This window comes from Pelmatolapia mariae, linkage group LG12 (assembly GCF_036321145.2).
Source record: "Pelmatolapia mariae isolate MD_Pm_ZW linkage group LG12, Pm_UMD_F_2, whole genome shotgun sequence".
Classification (NCBI taxonomy): domain Eukaryota; kingdom Metazoa; phylum Chordata; class Actinopteri; order Cichliformes; family Cichlidae; genus Pelmatolapia; species Pelmatolapia mariae.
Genome location: NC_086237.1, coordinates 8,195,704 through 8,222,763, shown reverse-complemented (window position 1 = coordinate 8,222,763; position 27,060 = coordinate 8,195,704). Strand labels below are relative to the sequence as shown.

Below are 27,060 nucleotides of genomic sequence, written 5' to 3'. Positions count from 1 at the left end.
TCATCTACATTTATACTTAAAAAATGCATTTTAGAATCTTACACTTACATGTTGCCACCCTAGCAGTGACGGGAACACTCCTCTTATTGCTGAGCACAGCATAGACACTGATCAGGTATTCCACTCCAGGCTCAAGCTCCCTAATAGTGGCCTTCTTGTGGTCCCCAGGCACCCTCATGTCTAACTCTAAGCCTCCAGAGGCCGTGGGCACATAGGTGATCAGGTATTCTGTCACACGCATCTCATTTTCCCAGGATACGTCTACTGTCTCTGGGGTGACCTCCACCACTGTCAGGTCCTTAGGTGGTGACACTGCAGAGAAACATTGAAAATCACTGATCTGCATCAACGCTGAAAACATGCTGACCTCCAAAGTCTTTTTGTTATGTTACTCCTCACTGTCTGCCATGCTATTTGTGGGTGTGACAAACACAGTGTAAAGTGCTCTGTGGAACGAATAACTTTAACCTCTTTATATCCACGTGGATACTGGTGGCTCACAGCGGAGTGGCTGTAGCTCAGAGGTAGAAAAGGTCATCTACTAATTGGAAGGTGGTAGGATCCCTGGCTGCTCGAGTCTGCATGCCTATGTATCCCTGGGCAAGATACTCAATCCCAAGTTTCTCTCCAGTATGTTCATCAGAGGATAAATGTGGGTGAGTGTTAGATAGCAAGGTGTAGAAAAAGGTTGTATGAATTGGCAAAAAAGGATGTTGTATAGAGTGCTTTGACTACTCCAGTAAGCTAAAAGGCGCTATATAAGAACCAGTCCATCTACCATTTCACCTAGAGCTTAGTTTGGTTTGGGTAATGTATATATTTTTGGGGGGGATTTTTGCCTATTTGGAAAAACTGTACCACCATAATGTGACGCTTCATTTGATACACCATGTTTTAGTTTTTTGAAATGTACCTATGTAGCATTTGAAACAAAACCCAAACCTAGCTGTGTTACTGGGGATCAGAGAATTGGTTGGCTAGTCAGTTAAAAATATTCTGTAGTATAATATTATATAATAAGCTCAAGTTATTCATGCCTAGGTATTAGCTAATGAATACCTGTTATCTATTGCCTTCTTCTCCAAAGTGTTTATGTAATCAAAGTAAATATCCATTATCTGCTACCCTTAATTATGTTCTACTGCACTACAAGTTCTTAACGTAGTTTTAAAAAGAACAAAGAAAACAAAATGAATATATACAAAATACAATACTGTTCCATTATAAGTAAATAATGCCCAGAGAGTGAGCTTTACATTCTTGGAATGCTTCTTCTTTGGTTTTTGCAGAGTTTGTATTCTTGTTTTTATTTCCATGATTCCATTCTGAGGTTTTGTAATCCATAAGTTATTTACTAAGTTTCAGTCATCCCGCCTCCCCTGTCTTCCCTGTGTCTTGTTGTTAAGTCTTTGTCATGGTGTTAGATGTTCCAAAGTTTAGTGACTTCCTGTTTTATTTTGATATTCTCTTCACTCGTGTTTGTTGTATTTAGTTTTGATTCCCTTGTCTTGATGTCCCTAATTACTTTCTGCTGTATACTCTGGTGTTTTCCATTTCTTTCCTTAACTCTGTGTGTATTTAAGCCATTTGTATGCCTTAGTCCTTTGTTGTGTTGTACTGTTTATCTGCCTGTGTGTTTTCCCTCATTTGTTCCATTTTGGCTTTATGCATTTTGTTTTTCCCTGATTTTGGACTTTCAGCCTCACCTTAATAAAAGCTTGTTTTTTGTTACTTTTTAAAAAGTTTTATTCTAAACATGAAACTTAGAAAGTTTTTATTAAAGTATTTACTGCCTGGCCTAAACAGATGAACATAAGTAAAAGGTAACAGCAGCATACAGTTGATAAGTTTTCCTCGTACCTCTCTTTCTCCTCTTTCTTTTTTACTTTTCACACAGGGTATTGTGTATTTCACTCTTACAGTTCTTGTAAATTTTTCCGTTTTTGTTTACCAAATCTGAAAAATTCAAATACTAGCCCTCTATGTTTTGGAGACAGGCAAAAAGGACTGCTTTGGAGAAAAAAGAAATAGCTTTTGGTCCATGTCAGAAAAACTTTTTTCCATCCAATGGTTAGGGTTATTATGGTATTTCATTATTTTAATTTATAGCATTATTGAATTCAAATATACAAGCTTGATGCCTATTTTGCGGTAATGTAAGCTGTGGTGTAACCAGAGCTCTTTAGAACTTTAACTACTCTCTCTGTGCAAATTCAAGCTTCACCACTAAAGAGCTGATTTTTAACCAGCAGCTTCCAAAACCGCATTTAAACATTTTTCCATGTGACTTTATATTAGCTTGGGAAAAGTTAGGTAAGTTGGTTGTAATGAGAAATCATCATCCACAAATCGAAAATGACATACTTGCCAATGTAAAACAGTGATTAAAACATAACAAGGCTTTGTCCTAAGGGCAAAAATTGCCTTAGAAACTTCAATTCAATTTTATACATATAGCGCCAAATCGCAACAACAGTCGCCTCAAGGCGCTTTATATTGCACAGTAGATCGCACAATAATACATACAAAGAAAAACCCAACAATCATATGACCCCCTATGAGCAAGCACTTTGGCGACAGTGGGAAGGAAAAACTCCCTTTTAACAGGAAGAAGCCTCCGGCAGAACCAGGCTCTATAACAAAAAATCTGGCATGATACTCCCAGTCACAGTAAATTACTTTGGTACTGGTGATTGCTTTTACAAATAAACCAATTCAATCAAATGTCTAGAATTGTTTAGATACATGTGAATTTATACTGTCACAAGTCAAATGGCTAAAAGTTTAACATTTCACTTATTTGGCATATTTGACTAAAAATAAATTCAGATAAGATAAATATTTACCTAGTGTCAGCTTCTTGCCTAGTCAGCACTACATAATCCAATCTAATAAAAAATTATAAATGTAGAAAATGCATATTTTAGGTCTTGTAATGAAACAAATTTACAACTCTTAAACTTTTTTGTTGTAAAGGTTCCTCTCATTAATTAAAACAATTTAAGCCACCATAACTTAAAGCTGCTGTTTTATCCAGTCTTCCTTCTCTCTCCCCAACCGGTCACAGCAGATGGCCCCGCCTCTCCCTTGGCCTGGTTCTGCTGGAGGTTTCTTCCTGTTCAAAGGGAGTTTTTCCTTCCCACTGTCGCCAAAGTGCTTGATCATAGGGGGTCATATGATTGTTGGGTTTTTCTTTGTGTGTATTATTGTAGCTTACAAGATAAAGTGCCTTGAGGTGACTGTTATTGTGATTTGGTGCTGTATAAATAAAATTGAACTCTTGGCACACACTACCAACAGACTAAAAAACCTTATTTAAGTGTATTTTAATGCTAAAGTTTCTGTAATATTGCATAAGGAGTCTTTATTTAAGTAAACTACCTATTGTCTAAGGAGCTTGGAAAGAAAAGTGTCTGGACTCCTTTAAGTTTCCTTGGAGACATTTCATCCAAGAAGCTTCTTCAGTTTTAAGGGCAATTGGTGGAGAGTCCCAGATTTTAAGCCTATGGGAGTGTCCCCAAATGGGTCGTGGACCCCCTATTGATCCTCTACCTAATCACATGAACCAAGGTGTGAAAACGGGTGTAGGTCACAATCAGCCAAGGTTCTGGGTTAACCCACTGTGAAATCTAGCCCCACCCTATCATGTGATTTATTGAGGTCAATTGGCCCAGGATGTGAGTGGGCATTAAGGTGTCTGAGAAGGGATCTCAAAACTGGATTATAGATGGCAGACAGTTGGTGTCGTAAGCCCCGCCCTCTGTTCAAAGATGGTCGTTCACAGTGGACATAGATGGCTTCTTTCACTCCTCTTTCAAACTATCTGTCTTCTCTTTCCATAATGTGAACATTGACATCCTCAAAAGAGTGACCTTTGTCCATTAGATGCAGATGGACTACCTGTTAATCGTTTGATCAAAACAAAATCCAACACCTACCCAAAGGCTGTGTTGCCAATGATCTGGTGAATTTTAACAGATGAGAATGTAGCTAAAACATTTCCTAACCCTAAACATGGATAAAGTTGCGTAGAAAGTTATTCGTGTAGGTAATGATTTTATTAGAAAGTATATATAAACTGTCTTACCCTCTGAGCAGTCCTCTCCAATGAATCCTTCATCACAGACACACACTCCATTCTCACAGCGCCCCTGGTTGTGGCAGTCTTCTGGGCAGGTTAATATGGAGCAGTCTGGACCAGTGAATCCCTCATAGCACACACAGCTGCCATCTACACAGTAGCCTCTGTCTAGGCAGTTCTTGGGACATGTCTTCTCACCGCAGTCCTCACCAGTGAAACCCTTATGACAAACGCACTGTCCGTTCACACAGTGACCACGGTCCAGGCAGTTATTGGGGCAGGTCAACTCACCACAGTCTTTCCCTGTAAAGCCAGTGAAACACACACACTTGCCGTCCACACACTCTCCACGGCCCATGCAATCTTTAGGACAGGTCTTGATGCTACAGTCCTCACCAGCATAACCTTTCTCGCATACACACTGCCCATTCACACAGTGACCACGGTCCAGGCAGTTATTGGGGCAGGTCAACTCACCACAGTCTTTCCCTGTAAAGCCGGTGAAACACACACACTTGCCATCCACACACTCTCCATGCCCCATGCAATCTTTAGGACAGGTCTTGATGCTACAGTCCTCACCAGCATAACCTTTCTCACAAACACACTGCCCATTCACACAGTGGCCACGGTCTTGACAATTGTTGGGGCAGGAGAGTTCACTACAGTCTTCACCTTGATATCCTAGGTCGCATACACATTCTCCATTAATGCACTGTCCCCTGTTGCTGCAGTTGTCAGGACATGAGAGGACTGAGCAATCTTCACCTTCAAATCCGGGATCACAGATGCACTTCCCGTTGAAGCAGTGACCTTTCTCGTTGCAGTCTTTGGGGCAGGTGAGCTTAGAGCAGTCCTCGCCAGTGTAGCCAGTGTGACACACACATTGGCCATTCACACAGATCCCGTGGTCGTTACAGTTGCCTGGACAAGTGAGCTCACCGCAGTCCTCCCCAGTGTAGCCCTCTTCACAGTAGCAGGTACCATTAATGCAGCGTCCTCTATCATAACAGTCGTTTGGACAGATGAGTTCAGAACAGTCGAAACCCGCCCATGGATGGTCGCAGATGCACTCATCGTCCACACAGCGTCCGCGGCCCAGGCAGTTGTTGAGACAGTTGGTCTGAGAACAGTCCTCACCGATAAAACCATCTTCGCAGAGGCAGGACCCATCAACACAGTGACCGTAGTCGCCACAGTCCAGCAGGCAGAGCTCAATGCTGCAGTCATCCCCGCCAAAGCCCTCAAAGCATTCACATTTGCCATCTATACAGCGGCCCTGGTCCTGGCAGTCACTGGGGCACTCAGGTTCAGTGCAGTTGGGGCCCTTCCATCCAGGCTCACATACGCAACTACAGGTGTCAGTACTCCAGTTCCCGCGCCCGTTGCAGTAGGGCTTTGAGGACACTTCACCTGAGGAATGGCAAAAAGGAGAAGGATTTCCTTTTAAATTATTGCAAATGTGCACTACTCATCCTCCAGTTTGCCGCTGCTTTACTTAGTCCTGTAATAATACTTTTTGCAAAAGTATGAAACAAACAGAAGCTACTGTGTTAAAAGTGAAGTCTAAGTAATTGAAGCCTCTGCCCAGCAAACATGGCAGAAACACTGACATCATCTTCTGAACAAGAAACATTAACATCATTTTAATTTAATGAAGAAATTAAATGCATATGCCCTTTGTTTAAAGTAACAAAATCTGATGACTAACTTGGTTACTAAATGGTTATGAACAGATGGCCATACAATATAGAACCTGGAAACAAAATTGTAATTATGACTGACAAGTCAGTGCTGCTGTTGCCCCATATCACCAGCTCCTTCTTTAACCCCTCTACCACCCTAACATCCACCTGAAGTCTGGGAAATAATTACTCATCACTCCCCAAATAAAAATTTTATATTGGTAAGGAGATATAAGCTCAAAGCGCAGGCACCAAACTTTATTTATATTTTTCTGCTCTAAATATTCAACTCAACCATAAGTTGTCTGGATGAAACTGAATTTGGACTGCACAATTATGTACTTCAATAACAGTTTGTTGTTTTATTTATTAATGTTTTTGATAACCGGCTACTGTCTACAGATTAGTTGCCTGACATTTTTTTTTTTGATGGGCAGTCTTGAGAGATGAAAAACATTTGTGCATGTCATATAAATCATCCATCCATCTGCTTATCCTTTTTCAGAGTCAGGTACACCTTCAGGCTTCAGGTACACCTGCCTCTCGCCCTAAGACGTCAATCTGTCGTAAGGCTAACACACCTATGGGCAAATTTGAGTTTCCAATTAACCTATCCCCACTAACTGCATGTCTTTGGACTGTGGGAGGAAGCCAGAGGAGAGAACACACGCGAACACGGGGAGATCATGCAAACTCCACACAGAAAGACCCTGGCCTGATGGTGGAATTGAATTCAGGACCTTCTTGCTGTGAGGCAACAGTACTAACCACCGTGCTGCCCTATGTCAATGGCATAGGACTTTTATGTCATATAAGTCAATATAGCTTATATGCCATATAAGTCATACTCACTTCAAATATGCAATACCATAGTCTTTTAAAGAAATCTACCTTGGACAGCTTTAACTTAACTCCCACCTAGTTTGACATCAGAAAAGGACATAAAGATGCATATTTGCATATTATTATAGATGTTGCAAGACAAATTCTTCTCTTTCCTCATCCACATATAGTTTCTAAAACTTCTCTTCCTGGAAAGAATTTTTTTAAAACTGCCATTTTCAGTGACCAAAAATGCCTTTTTTATGTAAAATTTTCAATAATACATTTCAGTATGACAACTGGGATACAGCACCCCCCCTACACCCCCCACCCCCCGCGACCCTGTGAAAACTGGATGGATGGATGGATGGGACACTTCAGTAGATTGTAGATATGTTGGGGAACATGGTGGCTTCCACAAACTGCTGCCCACTCATATTTATTTGTAATAGGTTAATTAAAAGAGAATTATTTTTTTTATCAAATAACCTCAAAGATTTATTGAGTGCACCTTTAAGGACAAAAGCTTTTTCTGTGCATTTTTGCCGATGTTTATTAAAATGCCTGTACACATGTGAGCCTATATGTACAGTAAACACACTGTCATTATAACACTTCTAATTACAGTGAGTGCATATACAGTAACAGATGTAGACTTACCTGTAACTTGAGCTCCACAGCAACCTGCTCCACTGGTGCAGTGCTCCCTCAGACTAGACAGCTCTGACTCCAGCATCTCTAGCCTGCTCAGGATAGCCTTGATGTCTGGCAGCTGGTTTTCACAGCCGCATGCCTGCTTGGGGATATTGATGCGATGGGTGAAAACGATCTGATTGTCACCATCCATCGTGTGTTCCATGTGCTCGGTGTTCTGCATCTCCATCGGGACGGTCTTGTGCTTGAGGTCAGTACCTCCTGGTGAGTCAAGGTCCACAGAGCAGAGCGATGTGGAGGGGACGTTGATGTTGTAGACATGGTTGAAAACTACTGGCTGGTCAGGATGGGGGAGTGTGAGGTTCTCCTGGGTTTTCTTCGGCATCAGAGCCTCTCTGCGATGGCGGATGACATTCCTGACAAGGCCAGCAGTGGCAAACTGGAGGATGAGGGCCACAGTTAAGAAGCCCAAAAAGAAACCTCTCATCCCCATGATGACACCCTGCCACTGCAGCTTATGAGTTTAATAGCAAATAGGTATTCCCTTCCAGATTCCTATAGGAAAGAGTAAGTACAAACAAACAGAGGACCAATTTTGAGAAAGAAATTAGGTTTGGCTCATATCTTTATTACATTCACATGTAAAAAAAAACATGTATTTATACATGTTTTGCATTCTCTCTGCTGCCATTCTTGATAGAATAAACTAAAAAGTCACACGATTGCACAAACATACATCTGTACATTTTTGTTGGCTCCGATAGTTTGTATTTTAAACTTTCTGTTGTTCGTTGTCTGACTATGCTGCTTTTTTTCTTTTTCTCTTTCTCATCATTCCACAACTGTTCACAAGCGATAGCTACACCTCCCTTATCCAGGTTCTTCTGGAGGACTCATCCTCTTTGTCCCTACAGTCACCAAGTGCTTGGGGCTTTTTTTGGTTGTTTGACAGAAATATGATAATAACACCTTTTCTCCCCCTACCTGCCTCTAACAAATTCCCATCTCTATTCTTGTTGCTACCACTTACCCGTTTTTGCCCTTCTGCTCTCAATAGACGAGACATACACCCTGTTGTTTCCAGGGGAGGATCAAGAGTGGCAATTACAGCAGGGCTGGCCTGTGACCTTAGGGATCTAAGTTAAGCATTCATGAAGACGGGCTGTCATGACACAAACAACCCCAATAACACCTGCACGGTGTAGAACCTCTTCTATTCCCCCCAGCCCAGAACACAAACCAAGCTGACAGATTAATACTGGTGTATAGCTAAACCATCTGTGGTCTTTCTATAAAAGCACAGAGGGTCTGGACGAACTTCCTTCCCACTCCCGCAAACCAGCAGGTCAGCATTCCCGGAGCGCTCCCCCTTGAAAGCCAATTGGTTTTCTTTTAGTTCTGTAACTTGATTCTTAATGCTTCTGAAACATGATTCTTTAAAAAGGTCTGCTGGAAAATGTGCTGAGTTTGTGGGATTGAAACAAACAAAAAAAACCCAAACTGTTTATTGCTTTGATCTTATATTAAATTTGAATATACAGGTTTGTTATATGCTTGCCTTTGTTAGAGAGTTTTTAAAATTGTACACAATAAGGTGTTGTCTTCCCATTTCCAGACCCTAAAATCTACCAGGTCATCAGCAATATGTCTATGGTGAGGGTTGGGTTTTGTTCTGGCCACATACAATGTACATTTTCAGAAACCAGAATATGATGCACATCAAATCAAGTCAGTTATTTTGGCATTTGTTTTACTGTTAAATATTTTCATATTTGGGTGCTCAAAATCATTGAAAATTGTATTAAAAGAGGTTGAACCCTTTGTCTAAATCTTTGCTAATTGGTGTTGGTGAACTTGGTAGATGTAAAGAAGTTAAAGCATTTTGGTTCTTATTTTTTTTTTACATGCGGAAATTTAAAGTAAAGTAAATTTCCTGGCCCTTTCAGCAATTGGAACCAAGAGGATAACAGAAAACCACAAATATAGATTCCATGCATCACCACAGACTTGCTACTTTTTGAGGAGTTTGGCTTAGGTTGAGTTTATATAATTGTGCTCTTTCTCCACCTTGTTCAGAGATGCTGACACTGATCCTTTCCTACCTTTAATAAAAACCAGTGTTTGCCTTGGCTACTTTAAAGGTTAATGGCAGCAGTTAGAAGTCAACATGAAAATGTCTAGCTAAGCAGACACAAAAATGTGTGATTGCAGTGGAATATGTATGGAGGGGTTTAATTTGCTCTCCTCTCTCTAGACTTAGTTGCAATGATGTGGGATTCAAGATCATCTTAACTGGTCATTTTCACATCCACAGGGTGACAGTCAGCAGGTAACATTCCACTTGTTCTCTTCATCTCAGCCTGACGCATGATTAGGCAAGCTGACAGATGAGCTCAGCTTGGAAGGATCCCACAGCTTCACCCCCTACTCAGCCACAACATTACCAGTCCCATGATTAGACAGACAGGGATGAACGCCTCTATGATGGGTAGACTGTAAAAGTTCTAATATGGGAGTGCTGAAGATCTGGGCCCTCAGGGGTGTGAAAGCTCCCCCCACCATCCTCCTGTCTCCACACACACAAGACACTAATACAGTCACACTGCTGTGCCCAAGCATCACAAACTAGGGATTAAATCAACAAAATAGCCAGAAAATTGCTTTGAGTTGCTGCTAAGGTTTTAGTTCTGGGAGGATGGTTGGCTTTCTCACTTTGAAGGCTGGCTGCTCTCCACATGGACCTTTAAGAGAAACCAACCCCCAGAGACCAAAGTGGGCTTTGTACAAGCTCTGTGGCTCTGGCAAAAGTTGCCTTTACTTAGAAATAGATGAAGAGAAGAAACTTCCACTGAGCCCTTGAAATATTTTGATTTGATCTTTCTCTTCTTAGTTGCCATAAAGTAGTTTTTAATATGAAGCAGAACAATCAGAATGAGGGAATCTGAGTGTGACCCTGAGAAACACAGAGCTGATCCGTCTGTTTGGACTTCCTTCATGGGCACCCTGTGGTCCTGGCACTATGCTAATGCAGCTGGTTGTTGGCACTGTAGACATGGACTTGATACAATCTGACTGCTGCTGCTTTGTTATTCCCTCACTTAGTTTTGCTGTATAGTTAGCTTCTCAAACAGTAACAAAGCTTGTTGCTTGCCTTGTAGTTGAATGAGAGGAGAATTTCACCCAGGGAAACCTGCTGGCGCACAAGCATTTGGTGCAACTGATCTAAATCGCCCCGTTGTGAATGAGCGCTACAGAGACACTTGAAGTTTTATACCTCACACAGAGGAAAACTCTAAACACTTTAGTTTGGGGTTTTGGTCAGTGATAGTAGTGATTAGCTGTCAAAAAGCTAACAAATTGACAATATTTTATTTTCATTCAAAAATAATCCCTTGGCACAATTTTTCATTCAGTATAATCTAAAATGAATTTGATCACAACCTAGTGAGAGCAAGTGCTTTTGCTTTTGCTTTGCTGCTAAAAAGACCCACCTCTACAATCTAGCAGGCTGGGAAACACAATAGCTGGTGACAGCAACAACAAAAATCATGTGATAATGAGACAAATGTTTCCTTCAGGCTGCTCTTTGCTTTTTGATTTTGTATATTGTCTGATTTAGACACCAAAACAACTTGGTCCATGTTGGGCATAATTCATGGCTTGGATTAAAATACACTGTTTCTAGCAGGGATTATCGTTTTTTGTACATACTGTGACGAGAGAGTTCTATACCTGAAGAACTGGGTACACAAGTTTGAATTTATATCGAATTTTCTCTTATCCACACATGGATCCCCACTTCTATTTGGTTAAACATTCCTTAGCAAGTTGCAACTTGACCGTACACTTTGATAGCCATCGGTGAGCTTTTGACATCACTCTGGCTGGATATTTTACAACTCTTCTTGAAAGAATAGGTAGAGTTCATTTAAACTGGTTGGTTTCCCTGCATGGATGTGACTTAAGCCCAACCTTGATTGAGGTTGGGGCTTTAGGAAAGCCATTCAGGAAGCTTAATATTTGCCTGTTTCATCTTCATGTGTTCTTAAATTTTAAAGTCTCGTCTTCACTTGTCCAAAAATACCTCTTGTCATTGCACCCATTGTCTCATCTGACCCTGAATTTTGTCCACATGGGCAGCTGCAAATTTTCGACAAACTTGCAGGTGTCTATTTTGGAGCAGAAGTTTTTTTCATGTCATGGTCTGTCATGGTCTCAAGCTACAGCGATGTAAAACATGCTTCACTGTGGACGGTTATGCTGGTGTTCCAGCAGTTTACAGTTCACAGAGGAGACTTGAGCCTTCGTGAACCATCGAGACTCACAAATATCTGTCACCAATTTCCTCTCATCTGAGTGTGACTGTTTTGGGTGTTCTTCCAGACCTTGGTGAAGTGGTGACAAATCTGAATATTTTGTACTTATATAGAGTTATTTGAAGTGATGATTTTAGAATCTGTCTTTGTTTACAAATTGCTCCAAGAGTCCTTCCCAAACTGTGTAAATCTACAGTTCTCCATTATAGATCCTGACTGAATTTCTTGGAGTGCCGATCAATCCAAATGAGTGCTGTCAAACAAATCCTTTTTATGCTGCAGACAGAAACTAGTATTTGAAGATAATTATGATCACTAAAAAACAGAGTTAACAAAAAGTTGGCCTTGCCAAGTAAGGATATTGGAGAACTTCCAGCACTACTTATTGGAAGATTTAAATTAGTGTATGTATATATATTTTAGTCTGTAGGTATACTTTTGACCTTGTGTGTATCAGAAAAAAATACAAAATAAATTCAAACTTCTTTTCAAAGTCTTTTTAAAGTAATAATTAATGGTGTATATTGTATAATCATTCCACCATTGAAAAGAACAGTTTAAAGAAACAGAATCATGTTCACGCCCATTTAAACTTCTGACTACAACTGTAAATTGACTTTTTATTGCATCTTCTCTGTACAGCACTCCAAGCATTTTATACAACATGTCTCATTCATCCATTCACACATATATTCACACTGTGCATTGTGTCACAATGCATTGGGAGCGACCCAGGATTCATTATCATGCCCAAGGATACTTTGCATCCAGGAATCAAACCACAAATCTTCCACATGCTCCAACTTCTGAGTCGTAGCTACCCCCTATATATAAATCATATAATTTGTGAAGTCTGTACAGTTTCCTCTGAAACAAAATTTGTAGCAAGTTTGGAGTGGCCTTCACTTCAGTATGCAAAGCATGTGGTGACCTGCTGACTTTAACTAACTGCTAGAATCTGAATTTTGGCAAAAGCTGGAGCAAGACTTTTCAAAAGAGCAGACAGAGTGGAGCTCCATCTCTTTTGCCTTGATATCATTGGCTGGCTCGATCATTGCCACATTTGAACCACATCCTGCACTCATCATTGCACCTGTTCATTCACCCCTTATCCCACCTTACACAAGGAAACAAGCCAAAACTGATTGCTTCTGGGCCTGTCTACTAACAGTGCATCTCCCCAGCCATTCTTCACTCTGCCATCAGGCTTTTACGCAGTTCAGCAAAACAGCCTCATCGACCATAAAAAGAAGGCAGAAAGAAAAATATAGTGTGTGTCCTCCAAAGCACGAGGTGATAAAATTCTAAAACCTTTTCTGAGAAGAAGCAACAACCGTATCATTGATCAGTCATTGAGCAGCCGACTCAAGCTAGGCCTTCTCCTGGAAAATCATTTCTGTGTTTGATGATTATAACTCATAGCTGTAGTGCTGTCCTCAGCAATTTGGTATCTCTCTCTGGTTGTGACCTTGATGGAAAAACAAGAGTCAAATCAATATCAGACAGCGATGCTGTATGTTGGGGATTTATCCCACCTTGGAGGCAGGTTGATTTTGATAAATATGTTCATTTATTTGTCAGCAGGGTTTAGCTCTTTAGTTTGATTTGTGGCTCCTTGGGATGTGACATTACCCTTTAAATATAGGTAGGATAAAGAGAAAAAAACATATTTTCCGTATCCGTGACTGAGGCCCATTTCCTGGTCATTTTCCCTTATTATAGTGTGACAGAATCTCAAGGTGAAAAGAACCCCAGACAATAAGGGTGCATTCAGTTCTTATAGCGACCCAGATCTGTATTCTGTACCAAAGAAGGCAAGCTGAGTTTTTGTCACCAGTGACCTACAAAACTAGGCAAGCTTGATAAATTCTTCAGAAATGAAAAGAAAGCATGTGCATCCTATCAGACCTGTTTAACATGCAGTCCTGGGACTTGATTTGTAGTTGTAGTCATTGAATATTTACAACATTTACACATCAAGTGGAGCACACTGCTTCATTATTCAGTTTGTTTGTTGTCGAGTTATCAGATGGCTGCTGCGTCGTCTGTTGACGCTGCTCCTGTTATCCACCAGTAGTGACTGTGGCTCTGTGTTATTCTGCTATACATTTCAAAGACTAATAATGCTTGCCTTATTAGAGTAACAGCTTCATGCCCTGATTTATTTTGGACCTGCCATATGGTAGATGTCTCAACTAAGGTGGACTCCAGTGACAATTAAATTTGTCATCACTGGGCCCTGAGTTTAAAAGTTCTGGTTTCTACGTTTGCAGTCTGCAGAAGGAGAACAAAGCCAGCTCGCCAATCTTTCAACCCAAACTTCCGTCTAAAAGAGAAGGAAGTGCACATTTGGAGAAAAGGAGAAAACTGGTAATATCATTAACCAACATGGAAACAGCGCTGGCCACATGGAAACAAGATTGACCGAGAAAATACAACAACCTTTGTGCGATGTGTCAGGGTTGGGTTTTGAGTTGTTCCAGGGGAGTTTGTGCTGACTTCACTGTCCTGGTTACACTTTCATCTTGATCGTGTTGGTCACCCTTTGTGTAAGATAAATAATATTGGCATGCACAAAGCTGATGCCTCTAGACCTGGCAGTAAGAAAAAGAATCTTAAACTTACCACCTAGCAGCTCACTTTGATGGTTAGGATTAAAGTTGGGTTTGGTGTAAGCAAAATGCTCCAAGAGCAAATCCATCTTCTTAGACTGCCATGTTAAATATATGGGACAGAATTCACATGTTTACAGCCTGGTGTTGCCCTGAAGCTTAAAATAAGGTCTGTTCCTGCTTTGATTGACAAGTATGGCTGCTAGCTGCTGTCTACTAGTCCTCAAAAGGCTAATTTAAGCCACTGAGCTAGATAGTCTTGATTATATTTGTGCTGTTAAAGGCATTTTGGGCTACAGTAGCCATACTGTATAGTCACTTCAGAAAAGTCAAGAAAGCTACGGTCATAAAACTATAAAGCACAAAACCAGGAGCTTACAAAAACCGAGAGCTTGCAAATCAACATGCTTTTGTCCATTTTTATGATCTAAGGCTAAATGACTACATACAACCTACATACTTAACACAGTCCTTGAAATCTTACATAATATGTCCATGCATAGTAAATTATTATTTAAATAAGATCAATGAGACTTTGCTTTCAGTCATAATATTAGCTAGATCTGTGTGTAAAACTATCGTATTTCATACTATCATAGTCTTTTGAGCTGAACCATTTTTATGATCAGTAATGTGTAGCCACGCAGGGACAGCAGTCTGCTTCAGTTTACAGAGGGTCTTAGCATCTTTGTGCACTTTGATTTGATCAACTGTCAGACTCCCACTGGCATTAATGCTAATGATGCTGCATGTCTAGCAGGCATCTTTGCTAACACATTTATTGCTGAATTCATTAGCTGACAAAATCATAAATAGCATGTGAAAAAAACCCAACAATTCATTATCAGTTGTTTTAAACAATATTTCTTGCACAAATGTTAAAAGCTGTCTTTGTTTTCATGATAGTAAAATTAATATCTTCCGGTTCTGGACTGTTAATTGGACTAAAAAAAGGTTTGGATTTACTAGTATCTTTCTTTAAAAATAGCCATCTGTATTTCTGTTCCAAAAGCTGATATTGGAATACGAATACCATTAAAAGTTTTTCCGCTTTTTTTAATATTAAAATTATCTGCAAACGGTTTAATTCTCTACTCACGTTAACAATAAAGGAAAATAAGATTATTTTAGTCCTGATCTGGGGTCCAGGTGGCAGCCTTCGCCCAGTTCTTTCCATTTGAAGATTGAAAGAAACAACTGATTTCATGTCAGTGCCTTTAGCCTGATTTAAGTACGTTATGATTTTCACTAAAACTCTCTGTCTGTTATTTGCTTATTGCTTTTCTTATGGAAAATAAAAACAATACCTTGACTTTCTAAAGAATAATGAAGTGAAGTAGTCTGTTTTTCATAGATGAAAAGAAGACTGGTTTCATCAAACTGAGACAGCGCTCGCTCGCGCTCCACTGTGACCCCATTGGATCTGATGACACAGATAGCGGGGGAGTTAGTGGAGGTTAGTGTGTTTGTGGCTGATAAGGTGGACATGGGAGGCTGTATCTGAGATACCGGCAGAAACACTTATCTCGATACCAGAGAGAGTGCTCTGCCAATGCTGTGCCCTGTCTCACAAGAAGCGATTTGAAGCCTCAGCAGACGTGTCAAACTGAAACTGCCCCCAGAAAGTCTATTTCTTCAACCAAAACCAATTTCCCACTTTGACACAAAGATATGGAGAAAACGAATGTTGACAAACGAGACTGAGTCAGTAGTACAGCAGACATTCAAATCTTGGCGGAGTTTTTACAGCATTGTGATCTGAGTCATGGCTTACTGTGATGCCCATTAATATTCTTTATGACTCCTCCCCTGCGGTGCCTCGGTCTTGCACTGCTGTTCTCACTGGGTCCAGATGGAGAGGTTGGATGCTACTCATTGTTCATGAGCTTTTTAACATGCTGGCTGCTGGTGACCGACTGTTTATTAGTGTGACCCCTGTGTGGTGTGGAGGCTTGGCAGCTTCATATGAGTAGCCTTTAGAGCACGTCCACCTGCTGTTTTCTCCAGACGCTTGTGTACTCATGGCCCTCCATTCTACCTAGTTCCTCTCCTCACTGTGTACTCTGCACTACAGTTACTATAGAAATCTGACTTTATCTAGCGCTGCTTGTATTGTAATGCTATACAGAGGTATTGATGTCAACTGAAGGCACTTGTCTAAACTTACCATGTAACAAACACCTGGCTTTATCAGCTAATCAGCTGCAAGGTGGGTGTAATATCTCCTTGCAATCTGTCTAATTTTACATGACTGTCATTTTATACTTTTGAATATGCAGTGGGTCACACGCAAAGGTCAGGAATTCGTTTCTTTTAATTTAGATCAGATACAGTCAACAACTTTCATCTGTTTTCTAGCAATGTACCAATATATTAGCTGAATATTGGTATTGGATGATACTGGTGCTGTTGACTGATATCAGCATGTTGCAGATAAGATTACATCACTGTCAGTTCCCATTAAGTATTCGCGGTTATCACTTCTGTCATTTTTGGATCAACTGGATAATGACAAACTTTAAAACAGGTCATTCTTTTATAAAGAACAAAAGAAAAAGAAATACTGGCAATGGCTGCTGGATAAAGATTTTTAGGGCATCCCCAATCACGATCATTTCTTTTAATTCATTCAAGAACAGAACCTTTACCACTGATTGTTCTTCTCATATACTGATGTTTGTCTTTATAAAACTATGACAGACAATAGTAAGAAGTATACGATTTTTCTTTGAAAACAGGAGCTATTTATTTATATTTTCTCTCAGTATGTGTGAGTAAGAACAGTGTACGTTTTTATGTAATCAAGAGTGTCAAACTAACAACAGGGCCATGTGTTTTTCCACATGGTCGGAATTGGGCCACAGGCCACTATTTGCTTAGAAATGAGGTGCCAGCTATTAGTCATGAAACTCAGGAATGTGAAAATTCCGACCGCAAGTCACTACTGACAAATTTATTTGTTGACCCGAATCTGTTCATGTGCAGATGAAAACAATATGAACTCAGGGAACAGACCTTGTCCCATGTCAACTATCCTAAATGTCTGAGTTCCAGAGTAACCGAAATGGTAAATTTAGGCATTTCTGGGCAAACATGCCAAAGAGTTTTCATGCCCATTCAAAGACTGCATGTTTTAGCACTTTACACGGCTTTACACTGGAGGTTTATTTGCTATTTATATTCAAACTGGATGGAAAAGATTTTTCCCCCCTCTTCAGTAGCAATGGAAGCAAGCATGTTGGCTGTGATACACGGACATCTGTTTGTCCTTGTCTGCGATGAAAGCCTGAAGCGTGTTGCGTGTCCAAATTGGGAGTGCCTTCCATTCAGACACTTGTATGAGCCTAATGACCCCGGTGCCCGGGGTCGGCTCTTCATTGGCTTCCCTGTTTTTTACCATTTTCTCAAATTTAAATTGTCTGCCCCTCTCGAAAGGGCCCCCATCACGTTTCAAAAACATTATGGCTAATACATTCCAATGTGTGAGGTCACTGGTGGTGGCAAAGTGTCAGAGCAAAGTGTCTACCACAAATGTTCATCTATTGGTTGCCTTCAATGAAGGGCCAGGCAATACAAAGGCATCCCGGATCCAACAGCTCCAAGACTTCCACTTCTTTCCCGTTACCCATTAGCATTAGAGGAACAACCATCTGGGATGGTTAAAACACTGGATTTCTTTGACGGGGTGCCTTTGTTTTTGGTGATGACTAATCTGAGTAAGCTTTAGTGGGAAAGGGGCAACGCTGTAATTAACTTTCTGAAGAACCGGTGTAAATTCCAAGGCTTACAAATACTTAAAAAAAAGAAAGAACAGGAAAGCAAAGCCCTTATAAATGGACACATCATCGTCTTGTAATTAATAAAACTGGATGCCTGCTGAATGATTTCCCTATGATGATGCCTTTCAATTCAGGAGTGAAGTATACAACATGAGCAGATATGAACTGAAGTGAGACTTTGACAAATTTCATATAATTTCTACTGGACTACCATTTAATAAGCATAGATGCTAAAAAAATGCCACAACACATACAATATGTAGTTGTATCTGTAATGTAAAAACAAGTTCTTTTTAACTTACTAGCTAGATCATCAATCCCAATATCTTCCTTCCAATGGCGAGAAATTGTTTGCTGGTTTTTGCATTTCTTTCATATAGCTGAGATATTGACCACTAGACTACGCTTGAACTTTGAACTTGCACACTCTGTTTATTTACACATCTACACATATAGTGTTTAGTGTCTTAGATCTGGGGAATTATTTTGGTAGATATTTCCTTAAGAGGACAAATAAAAAAAATATGTTCTGCTATTGTCCTACGTGAAAATTAGGGGATCACCAAAGGCATTCTGACTTATTCTTTGTAAACCCTGAATCTGTTATCAGAGTCCAGATTAAATTATCTTGCACTGTAAATAATAAATTATGTCAAATTTGGCTTAACTTTATAATTTAAGCGAGACATTTCATCAAAAACCAGCAACAATGTCAATGAGGAAAGACAAAGAGAGGAGCAGCAGAAGAGACAGTAAAGGTTGTCCAGACCAGATTAAATTAAACATGAGGTTCATTTAGTCAAACCAGAGCATTTCTCCTGAGTCCTGTCTAACGTGGGTCATCATGAATATCCACGGTTATTGTTCATTCTCAATCACCAGTGGAGGAGCAAAGTGGGGTTAAAGACAGTCACCCTCTAATAAAGCTTTGTAGGGCACGGAGCATTCGGAGCCAACAGCTGTCCAAACAAAGGCCTGTTTCCCACTCATCGTTACGCCAAGTGTCACTGTCAGAAGCTACTTATATGCATAGCCAGCGCATCATAAAACATTAATATGCCAAGCCTGCGCTGCCAGTGATGGTCACACGGCACTCCTGTTACACCGACATTACTCAAACCCATGTTGGACATGGTAATAGGTTAAAATTACTTGTAAATCTTCTGAGAGATATTTGAGGAAGATATGAAAGGTCTGCAGTGGACCTGAAGGCTTAGACGGCTGTTGAAACACAGCCGGGCTCCTTCCCCATGTGTGCATCTTCTCATCATACACAATTACCATCCAGCACATGCTCCCCTGGTATCCCGTGGGTCTCCTGTGGGTCTCATCACTTCTCACCTTCTGCACCAACTTACCCGTTCACATTCTCCCTAAGATGTAGATAAAGGTTTTGATATCAGCCACCATGAGGATGTGATTTTCTTCAAACAGCTTCGAGGTGTAAAGTTTAAATTAATAAATCCCGTCTCTGTCTGCCTTGAAGAACAGCTGACACACCTTAAAGGATTTCACCAGCTTTTGGTGGAAAACCTATAGTGGCCCAAAATAAAGTTTTCGAGACTGAAAACTTTTAAGAGATATATATTTCTGAAATTTATAGTTTTTTAGCAAAAATGCCTTTTATTCTCTTACAAATTGAAAAAAGGACTAATAACTGTCTTTCCCTCATACTGTAGGTGTGACTGATACTGCTGCTGCTTCAGTTACCAATGACAGCTCTATAATTCTGCTAATGTTACACTATGTTTTACCACCACACTTTTAGGGAGTTGTGACCACAAAGGCAACATTTTCGACAGAAATGGCAGAAGACTAACATTAAGTGTTTTATCTAGAAAAACCCCACAATTGGCAGCAACCCTAAAAATCCCATATTTACTGTCAGCATACTAATCTATCAAACACCCTCAGGTTGGTGGTTTCTCTCTCTACAAACTCCTGTTGGAAACAAAAACATGAAGCTGAACTCATGATAAGAGGTTGGGAAGCACATGGAGATGTTTGTTCAACCCATAGGCACCACATGTAATCTAATATTTTATACTTTTAGAAACATGTTTCTTTGTTCCTCCTGCACACACCCCATTATATGTATTTCCTTGAACGTGATTTTTATCCAGCTAATTTCACACATTTTAATTTCTGTGCATATAGCCATGCCACTGACATGTCTATGTGTGACCACAGTTCAAGTCCTCCAAGGGACTCCCTTTTTTTTTTTTAACTCAATCAATAAAAGTAGGGTTAGGTTTGTGATATTAAAACTACCTAGCTAGGGTTAGCCAAGTACTTGGTTTCTTAGAAAATTTTCTTGGTTGCCAAGGTGATGCAGGGCTGCTGATAATCTCATCCATAGATGTGATCGTATGCATGCAGAAACAAAGCATGTTTCCTATTGTATTTGTTTCAAACTCGTGCTGAGCTTAAAGAAATAAAACTATTTGTGTCTGTGTACACGATCAAAGAGCTTATTTCTAAAGACATTTTTTGCCCTCTGACCAGGCTGGTGTGTTTGTTTCAGTGAGGCTGCCGCTTTACAACAGGCACTGTGTATGTTGGAGATCTGGGACAGGAACCAACCGGCAGCATCTAATGCAGAGCAGCTGTCTGTCCCCTGGGTTACAGAAGCCTACTGTCTGCTGGCAGCCATAAAGTGTACAGCTGGACCTACTTCAGCAAGTAGTCCGAACACACATGCATGCTCACACTCACATACCTTGGACAAACGCATACTCACACTAACCATCTTGGCACTGCTGTGCCATTGGACAATAACTCAGCATCAGCCCTAATGCAGGTAGAATAATTCAGCAGATTATGACACTGTTCTATCTACAAACATCACTCTTTTTTACCTGCTCTCTGGTAATAATAAGGAAACAGCCGACAAGAGGAAAAACTTTTCCCAGTAAAACATAATTGGCAGCCAGGTGCATGCAGTAAAAAGCACAATTAAGACAACCTGAAGGCTCGAATTACAAAACATAGAATGAATTACAGTAACTGCTTTGCAGAGCAAGCAATGGTTTTGCTAACATCATCCACACATTCTCCATGTGAGATCGATGTATAGATTTCAACATGGTCACTATCACTGCCATGAAAACCTGTCAAAGCACCTCAGAAATCAAAGCAAAAATCTGAAATGTTGATCGGCTTATGCTAGTTACACCAAATTTTCATTTTTGGGGGGCAAACAATCCAGTGAATAATCAAAAGATTTTTTTCTAATGCCAATAACCATTGCACTATCTATGCATTTCATAAAATTGGCCAAAACAGGATAGAAATCTTTGTAAAAAGTTTGAATATACGCTAATATGGAAGAACAGAGCTGAGACAGTGTGTTTAAAGTTGTCATTCACTGCCATTTCCTTTTCAAAATGGATCTTAATTAGGTAAGTGAAGCAGCCCATTCATTCTGCTCTTATTCAAACACTGGCTCAGTGCAGGTAAAGGAGGTAACTTACCTTGAAGAGAATGCTTGCAGCCTCTCCACCGATGAGCAATCTAAGAAGCCTTGAGGAGAGCCTTATCAGCCAGCCCTGACAAATGTTCTCACCGGTCTGTATCTCTCAGAGCACTGACAGCTCTGTCATCTTCCCTCTTCTCTCTGTTCTCTTTGAGTGTTTACTCGAGTCTACCTAGAGAGCCAGCTGATGTTGAGCAGCCAGTGAGGAGAGAGCGAGCGAGAGAGAACGAGAGGGTGAGAGAGGGAAAGAGTGAGTGAAAGAGAGAATTCCCTTTCTCTTAAACACTAGACCCTCTGCGGTCAGACTCCACTCCCATCTACTGCTCTCTTAAATGCCCACCCCACCACCTCCACCTCTCCCATTCACCCTCTCCACAGCATTGTGACTGAAAGCGAAGGAGCTGAAACAGGACGCCTCAAGGCTGGAAGAAGAGAGTGAGACAGAGAGAGAGAGTAGGAGAGTGAAAATGGGGAAAGGGAGGTGGGGAGGTGGGTAGAAGGGGTGGAATGGGATGGGGTGGTGGTTGGACCATTAGCAGCAAATTGCAGCGGGCAAGCCAATGGAAAGCAAGATATGAGTGAATGCAGGGCCTGCATTAACATAGCATTAAAGGACTTGAAAGCAGGGAGTGAAAAAGGGCCGCCAAAGGCTCCGTTTGTGAGATTGATGAGCCTGGGTAACAATGAATATGCACTCAAATGATGTGCTGGACCCATGTTGAACATATCATATTAAAACAATAGTTTTAACTAGCTACTGTTGCTAGTTTCTGATTGCTTATACAAAAAAGGGCAAAAAACCTTACAACACCAAAGAATGGCACCAGATAAATCTCTACAATCCATCTGGGAATTCAAGACTAGAAATAGCGATCCATCTGTTTAAATGCTCTTTATAGATTTTTACACTTTCTGACCTAAAGTTCAGAAACATACCAATGTCAGAGGAATTACTTTTGAACATGGAAAATGACGCCAACTGAAAGTCACATAAATTCTCTGACGTTTGCAGTTTATACAACCGTCAGTGTGTCAAAACTGTCAACAAACCATAACACTTTTGTGAAATGTTTGTGATCAGTGTTCTCCAGTTTCAGTGGAATGCCAACTCATGCTTGACTAAGTCTTTTTAGATGCAAGTCGTGAAACTTGGCAGCCTTCTTTGCAACTGGGAAGTTACTTTAAAGCATCTATCTATCGATCGATCTATGTAAATGAACAGTGGTTGCAGTGGTTAAAATAAGCAGTGAAATATTTACATAAGGCTTCACCAATTTTACAAAAAAAAAAAAGTTTAGGAAAAAGTTTTGTTCTCCTTTCAGTTACACATCAAATACACATCCACCCAGTTTCACAACAATATGGTTCAATCCAGGTGTCTTGTTCTTTCTGATGTTGGCACATCCATCTCAACGGTAATCTGCTCCTTGTCAACCACCACTCTGTCTTGTTGGTTGGCCAGTAGCTGCTTGTCTGTCTGGAACTTGAAGTCCCACAGCCCTGCCATTCTCAACTACCTTTGGCATCGTCACCCATCAGTACTTGGGGACTTCTAGTCCATATGCAGCTCAGCTTTTTCCCGCACTCTATTCCAGTGACTCGGCTATGCTTTTACATTCTGCTGCTATGTGCTGTACAGAGGCACCTTTGCACAGCCTGCAACTTGGATACTGTTGGCTGTGGCAGACTGCCTGGATCCGGTGCCGGGGGCTTGCTCTTATGTTTTATTTTCTTTGTTTTCTGGCTTTATTTGATAGGTACAGTGAAGAATTGCAAGTAAAGGAGAGGTGGAGAAAGAGTCAAAAGGGCCGTAGGTCGGACTCAAACCCGTGTCCGCCATTCTCAGTCATATGGCATCTGGTTACCTGCACTGAGCTAAACCAACACCCGGGCACAGCCTTTTCTAGCCACTGATAGGATTTCTCTTAGCCTCTTCCTCGGTAATTGGTACAACCCATGCAGGGACTTGATCATCCATGACAGTTCCTCTTCCTGTTCCTCATCACGGTCTGTCTTCAGCTGCCTGAAGCACTCTTGGAGCATCTCATCTCAGGATGCAAGCTTTGTGATGTGTTTATGGATACTTTACCCTGGATTGTGGCTTGACTGCCGCTGATCCTAGTTGTCCTTTCCGTTGCAGTACAGCCTCAGGGTAGAAGCCTTCACGGTCCCATTGAGTTCCTGATTAAGGTTATCAGTTCAGTATTGTAGCCTTGTATAGTGCCAAGCACTCTAGTGCCTACATGTAGGCCACTGAGTCAGAGACTTTCTTGTATTCAGACAATATACGGCATATAATAGCATTATTACTTTATTATTCGAATGATTACTTTAGTATCTTTGAATTTCAGATTTCGGTTACATACTGCACATTTTGGTACAGACCATAGTTAGTTCCTGAAGTCCAACAAAAAAAGATGGGATTTGGATGATTATATTGATAGAAAAATGGGGGTTTCATTGACTTATCCATTTAGTGACTAAGGCTGTGACTGCCAAGTTAAAACCTGACACGCTTGATCAAACAGTCGTGTCAGTAACAATGTCTACAGTTTTCTTTGGATACCAATCGTATGGTGGATGCAATTCTGCGCTAAAGAATTTATGTAAACAGGGAGAGCCACCTGAAGTAAATACAGGAACAAAGAGTTTAGGAGGATCCTGCTTTACTCAGTTCAGATTACACTGGACCTGTGACTTTAAAATAGAGAGAAAAGCTCTTTCATGAGAATGAGTGTGGAGGAGGGTGTGACATTCATTAAATCAAAATATCACTCCTAAGACTGATTGTAAAAGCCTTTACTGGTGGTACTGGGTTGGGTTCTGCTCAGTGCTTAACCTCTTTGTCAGGCTACCAGCAATCTAGCTAGGTGTTGGGTTGGGTTTGTAAACAGACATTTGGCATTACAGTTTTTTCTGTTAAAAAAACAATCCCCATTTGGACGTTTCAAAGATGTGAACATTCTATAAAAAATTTGTGAATGTGAACTTCAACAAATCCTAATCCTAACCCAGGTGACAGTAACCTCATGGATGCTAAAATGGTAAAACTGCAATTTTTCGAGCAACACGACTGTACATTTCCATCTTTTTTGAAGCACCTTTAGGGAAATATGCATTCTTTAATCTCAAACGTATGAAACACTGATAAAGATTGCTGGTATGTGAGCGACAATCTTTTCTAAACATCAGTGGGGTGTACGTGCCGAGGTTTACATCAAGACTGAGCGGAGCTTTTCTCTTCAGGGGAAATGATCCTCGTCTTGCTGCTGAGAGCCTGTGGCCAGTCAGGCAGAAAACATCTTCTCTAATCCCATATAAAGCACAATGGCACACATGTAGCACAGCTATAGGGTGATAAAAAGCAAAATTCAATGACTTGAGGGACCCTAAATTTTGGTTCTCATCCCTGCTCCCCAGAGAGAAGAGGGAAATGTACACAGTCTGGGGGATACAGATTTTTTTAATGACTTCTTGCTGTAATGATATCATTTAGATGAGAGAACTGGTTGAAGGCTTGGCTATGTATAGCACCTGTTTTAAATGACTGTAAATGTAGAATCCCTGCGTCTCTCCATCTGTTCCTGTTCTCACCTTCCTGTTGCACTCTCTCTTTCCTTCTCCCTCCTTCACAGCCCCGACAGGCTTCACAGAGAATTGCTGTGGGAGTTCTCCACCTCCCTGTTTGCAAAGGCGTACCTGTTCGCCAACTTTCGGAACAAGTGAACTGAGCGGGTTTGATTTCCCAGATGACACCCCGTACGTGAATCCTCGCCTGTCATCCAATTTCAAACCAGACGTCTGCTTGAGGGAGCCTATTTTATTTCCATTAGAGCAAAACAAGGTTTGGTTTTATCGGCTGTCTTAACATATACACAGAAGGAAAAGTGGTACAATAACTGAGCATAAAGAGAGAACAGCTACCTGAGTGGAGTGTTACTATATAGGGCAAGAAACATCACAAGGGACGGGCTATTTTCAAGAACTGGTTCTTGCAAAATAATCAATATAAAATTCAATTTTTGAGCTGGAAAGCGCAATCAAATCAGTTATGAAACAATACACAATAATGAGATTTTGGTGGTCTTTGCAATCCTCACTGCAGGAAAATTTCATCTAAAAGGAAAAGTGAGACAAAGGTTGCCTAGAGCACATATAATAAGGTCTTCTTGCCACCATATAATTGGTGGTGTCTAACTTGAAGGAAGGAAGGAAAAGGGACTCTGTGGGAAGTGAGACACATTCTGTCAATGACAGTGAGACCTAATTATACGATTGCAGCCCCTGCAGCCATGGTGCATGTCAAAGCGGGCAGCAATAAGGCTGTCGATGGGAAGACACACCACCTGCAGTTGGTGTGTGTGAGCTTTCAGGTGACCTGGAAAGACCTGTTTACCTCATTAAAAATGAATCACAAGGTAATAAGGGCTCCGCTCTCCATTCCTCCCTCCCAATGTCTGTCCTTCATCCATTATGCAACAGTGAGGTGGGGTGGTGTGGGTTAAGTCCTCAGGGAGGGTCACTTGGATGGACACCCAGTCTGCCCCCTCCTCCACAAGCTACTGAAACCCCCTCTATGATTCAATAATGAGAGAATAACACAGCAATGGGGAGTATAATGTTGGTGACGAGCACTGCGGCAGGGAGTCCAGGTAGCAGCAGCCATCAGCTGTTTTTTAGAGGGCTATCTGCATCAGAGTGTATTTGTAATAATAATCGGTTTAATCTAAGAGGGACTGTAATTTCGAGAAACAAAGTAATAGACTCTGCTTTCAAGAGCTCTGTGCGATGGAAAAAAACAAGATGTGTGTAAGGTGGGGGGAGTAGCTGACAATGATATTCCAATTTAATTCAGTTCAATTTAATTCAAAGCAGGCACTTTAGATTGTAAGGTAAAGACCCTACAATAAGAGAAAACCCCAACAATCAGACCTGACCCGCTATGAGCAAGCAGTTTAAAGCTCACTCATTAATAGATCTCTTATACAGGAACCACAGACGGTCTACAAGATGGACATAGCCACCGGTCTCTTAAAACTTCATTGTTAGCATTTTAGCGTCTGCATTTCAATTTTGGATAGCAAGCTGCAAGGGTGCAATGAACAGTTCATTATTAGCTAACAAAATACTCTAGTTTCACTCACCAAAACTGAAGCACAAACTGTGCCACACGCCAACTCAGAATATGAGCTGAGAATCCATTAAAAATTCTCCACGATGAGACAACAACAGGAACAGAATAGAGAGGTCCACTGGAGGGTGAGGCTGAGATATCAGCTCCCGCTGTCTGTGTCTTGGCACCTGTATAAAGACACAGACATGCTCCTAACTCCAGCATTAAAAAATTTATGTGTGTGGTGGGTGAGTGGGGAGTAGACTATAACTATAAATATGCTTTTTAATGCTGTGAGGTTAGACATTTAAATGTGAGAAACAATGGGAAGTTTTGCATTCACCCCCGCGCGGCACCTCAAGGAACTGCAGTTTTCGTCACTTCCAGGTTGGCGCTAGCTAGACCTCAATGCATAACAAACTTCCGTATAACATTTTTGGCCAACAATGAATTAACAGAGCTCATCAAAGTGTAAATTGTTTCACTAGCTCACGTGTTATAAAACCATACATCAAACAAATGT

At 40.8% G+C, this 27,060-nt stretch overlaps 1 protein-coding gene across 6 annotated transcripts in view; it reads right to left on the bottom strand.

Annotated features, from left to right (window-relative positions):
- tncb (tenascin Cb) overlaps positions 1-27,060 on the bottom strand; it is a 106,396-nt gene that overhangs the window by 32,492 nt on the left and 46,844 nt on the right. For 3 of the 6 annotated variants that reach the window (XM_063488906.1, XM_063488900.1, XM_063488901.1), the window contains 5 exons: positions 26,569-26,725; positions 21,423-21,608; positions 7,249-7,797; positions 4,088-5,494; positions 49-312 (listed from right to left, as the gene is read on the bottom strand). In XM_063488906.1, coding sequence (XP_063344976.1) covers positions 49-312; positions 4,088-5,494; positions 7,249-7,735 — 2,158 coding nt within the window. In that variant the 5' untranslated portion in view covers positions 7,736-7,797; positions 21,423-21,608; positions 26,569-26,725. Of the gene's footprint in view, positions 1-48; positions 313-4,087; positions 5,495-7,248; positions 7,798-21,422; positions 21,688-26,568; positions 26,726-27,060 lie in introns of those variants that run through there. The other 3 variants (XM_063488903.1, XM_063488905.1, XM_063488902.1) reach the window with 2 other exon arrangements.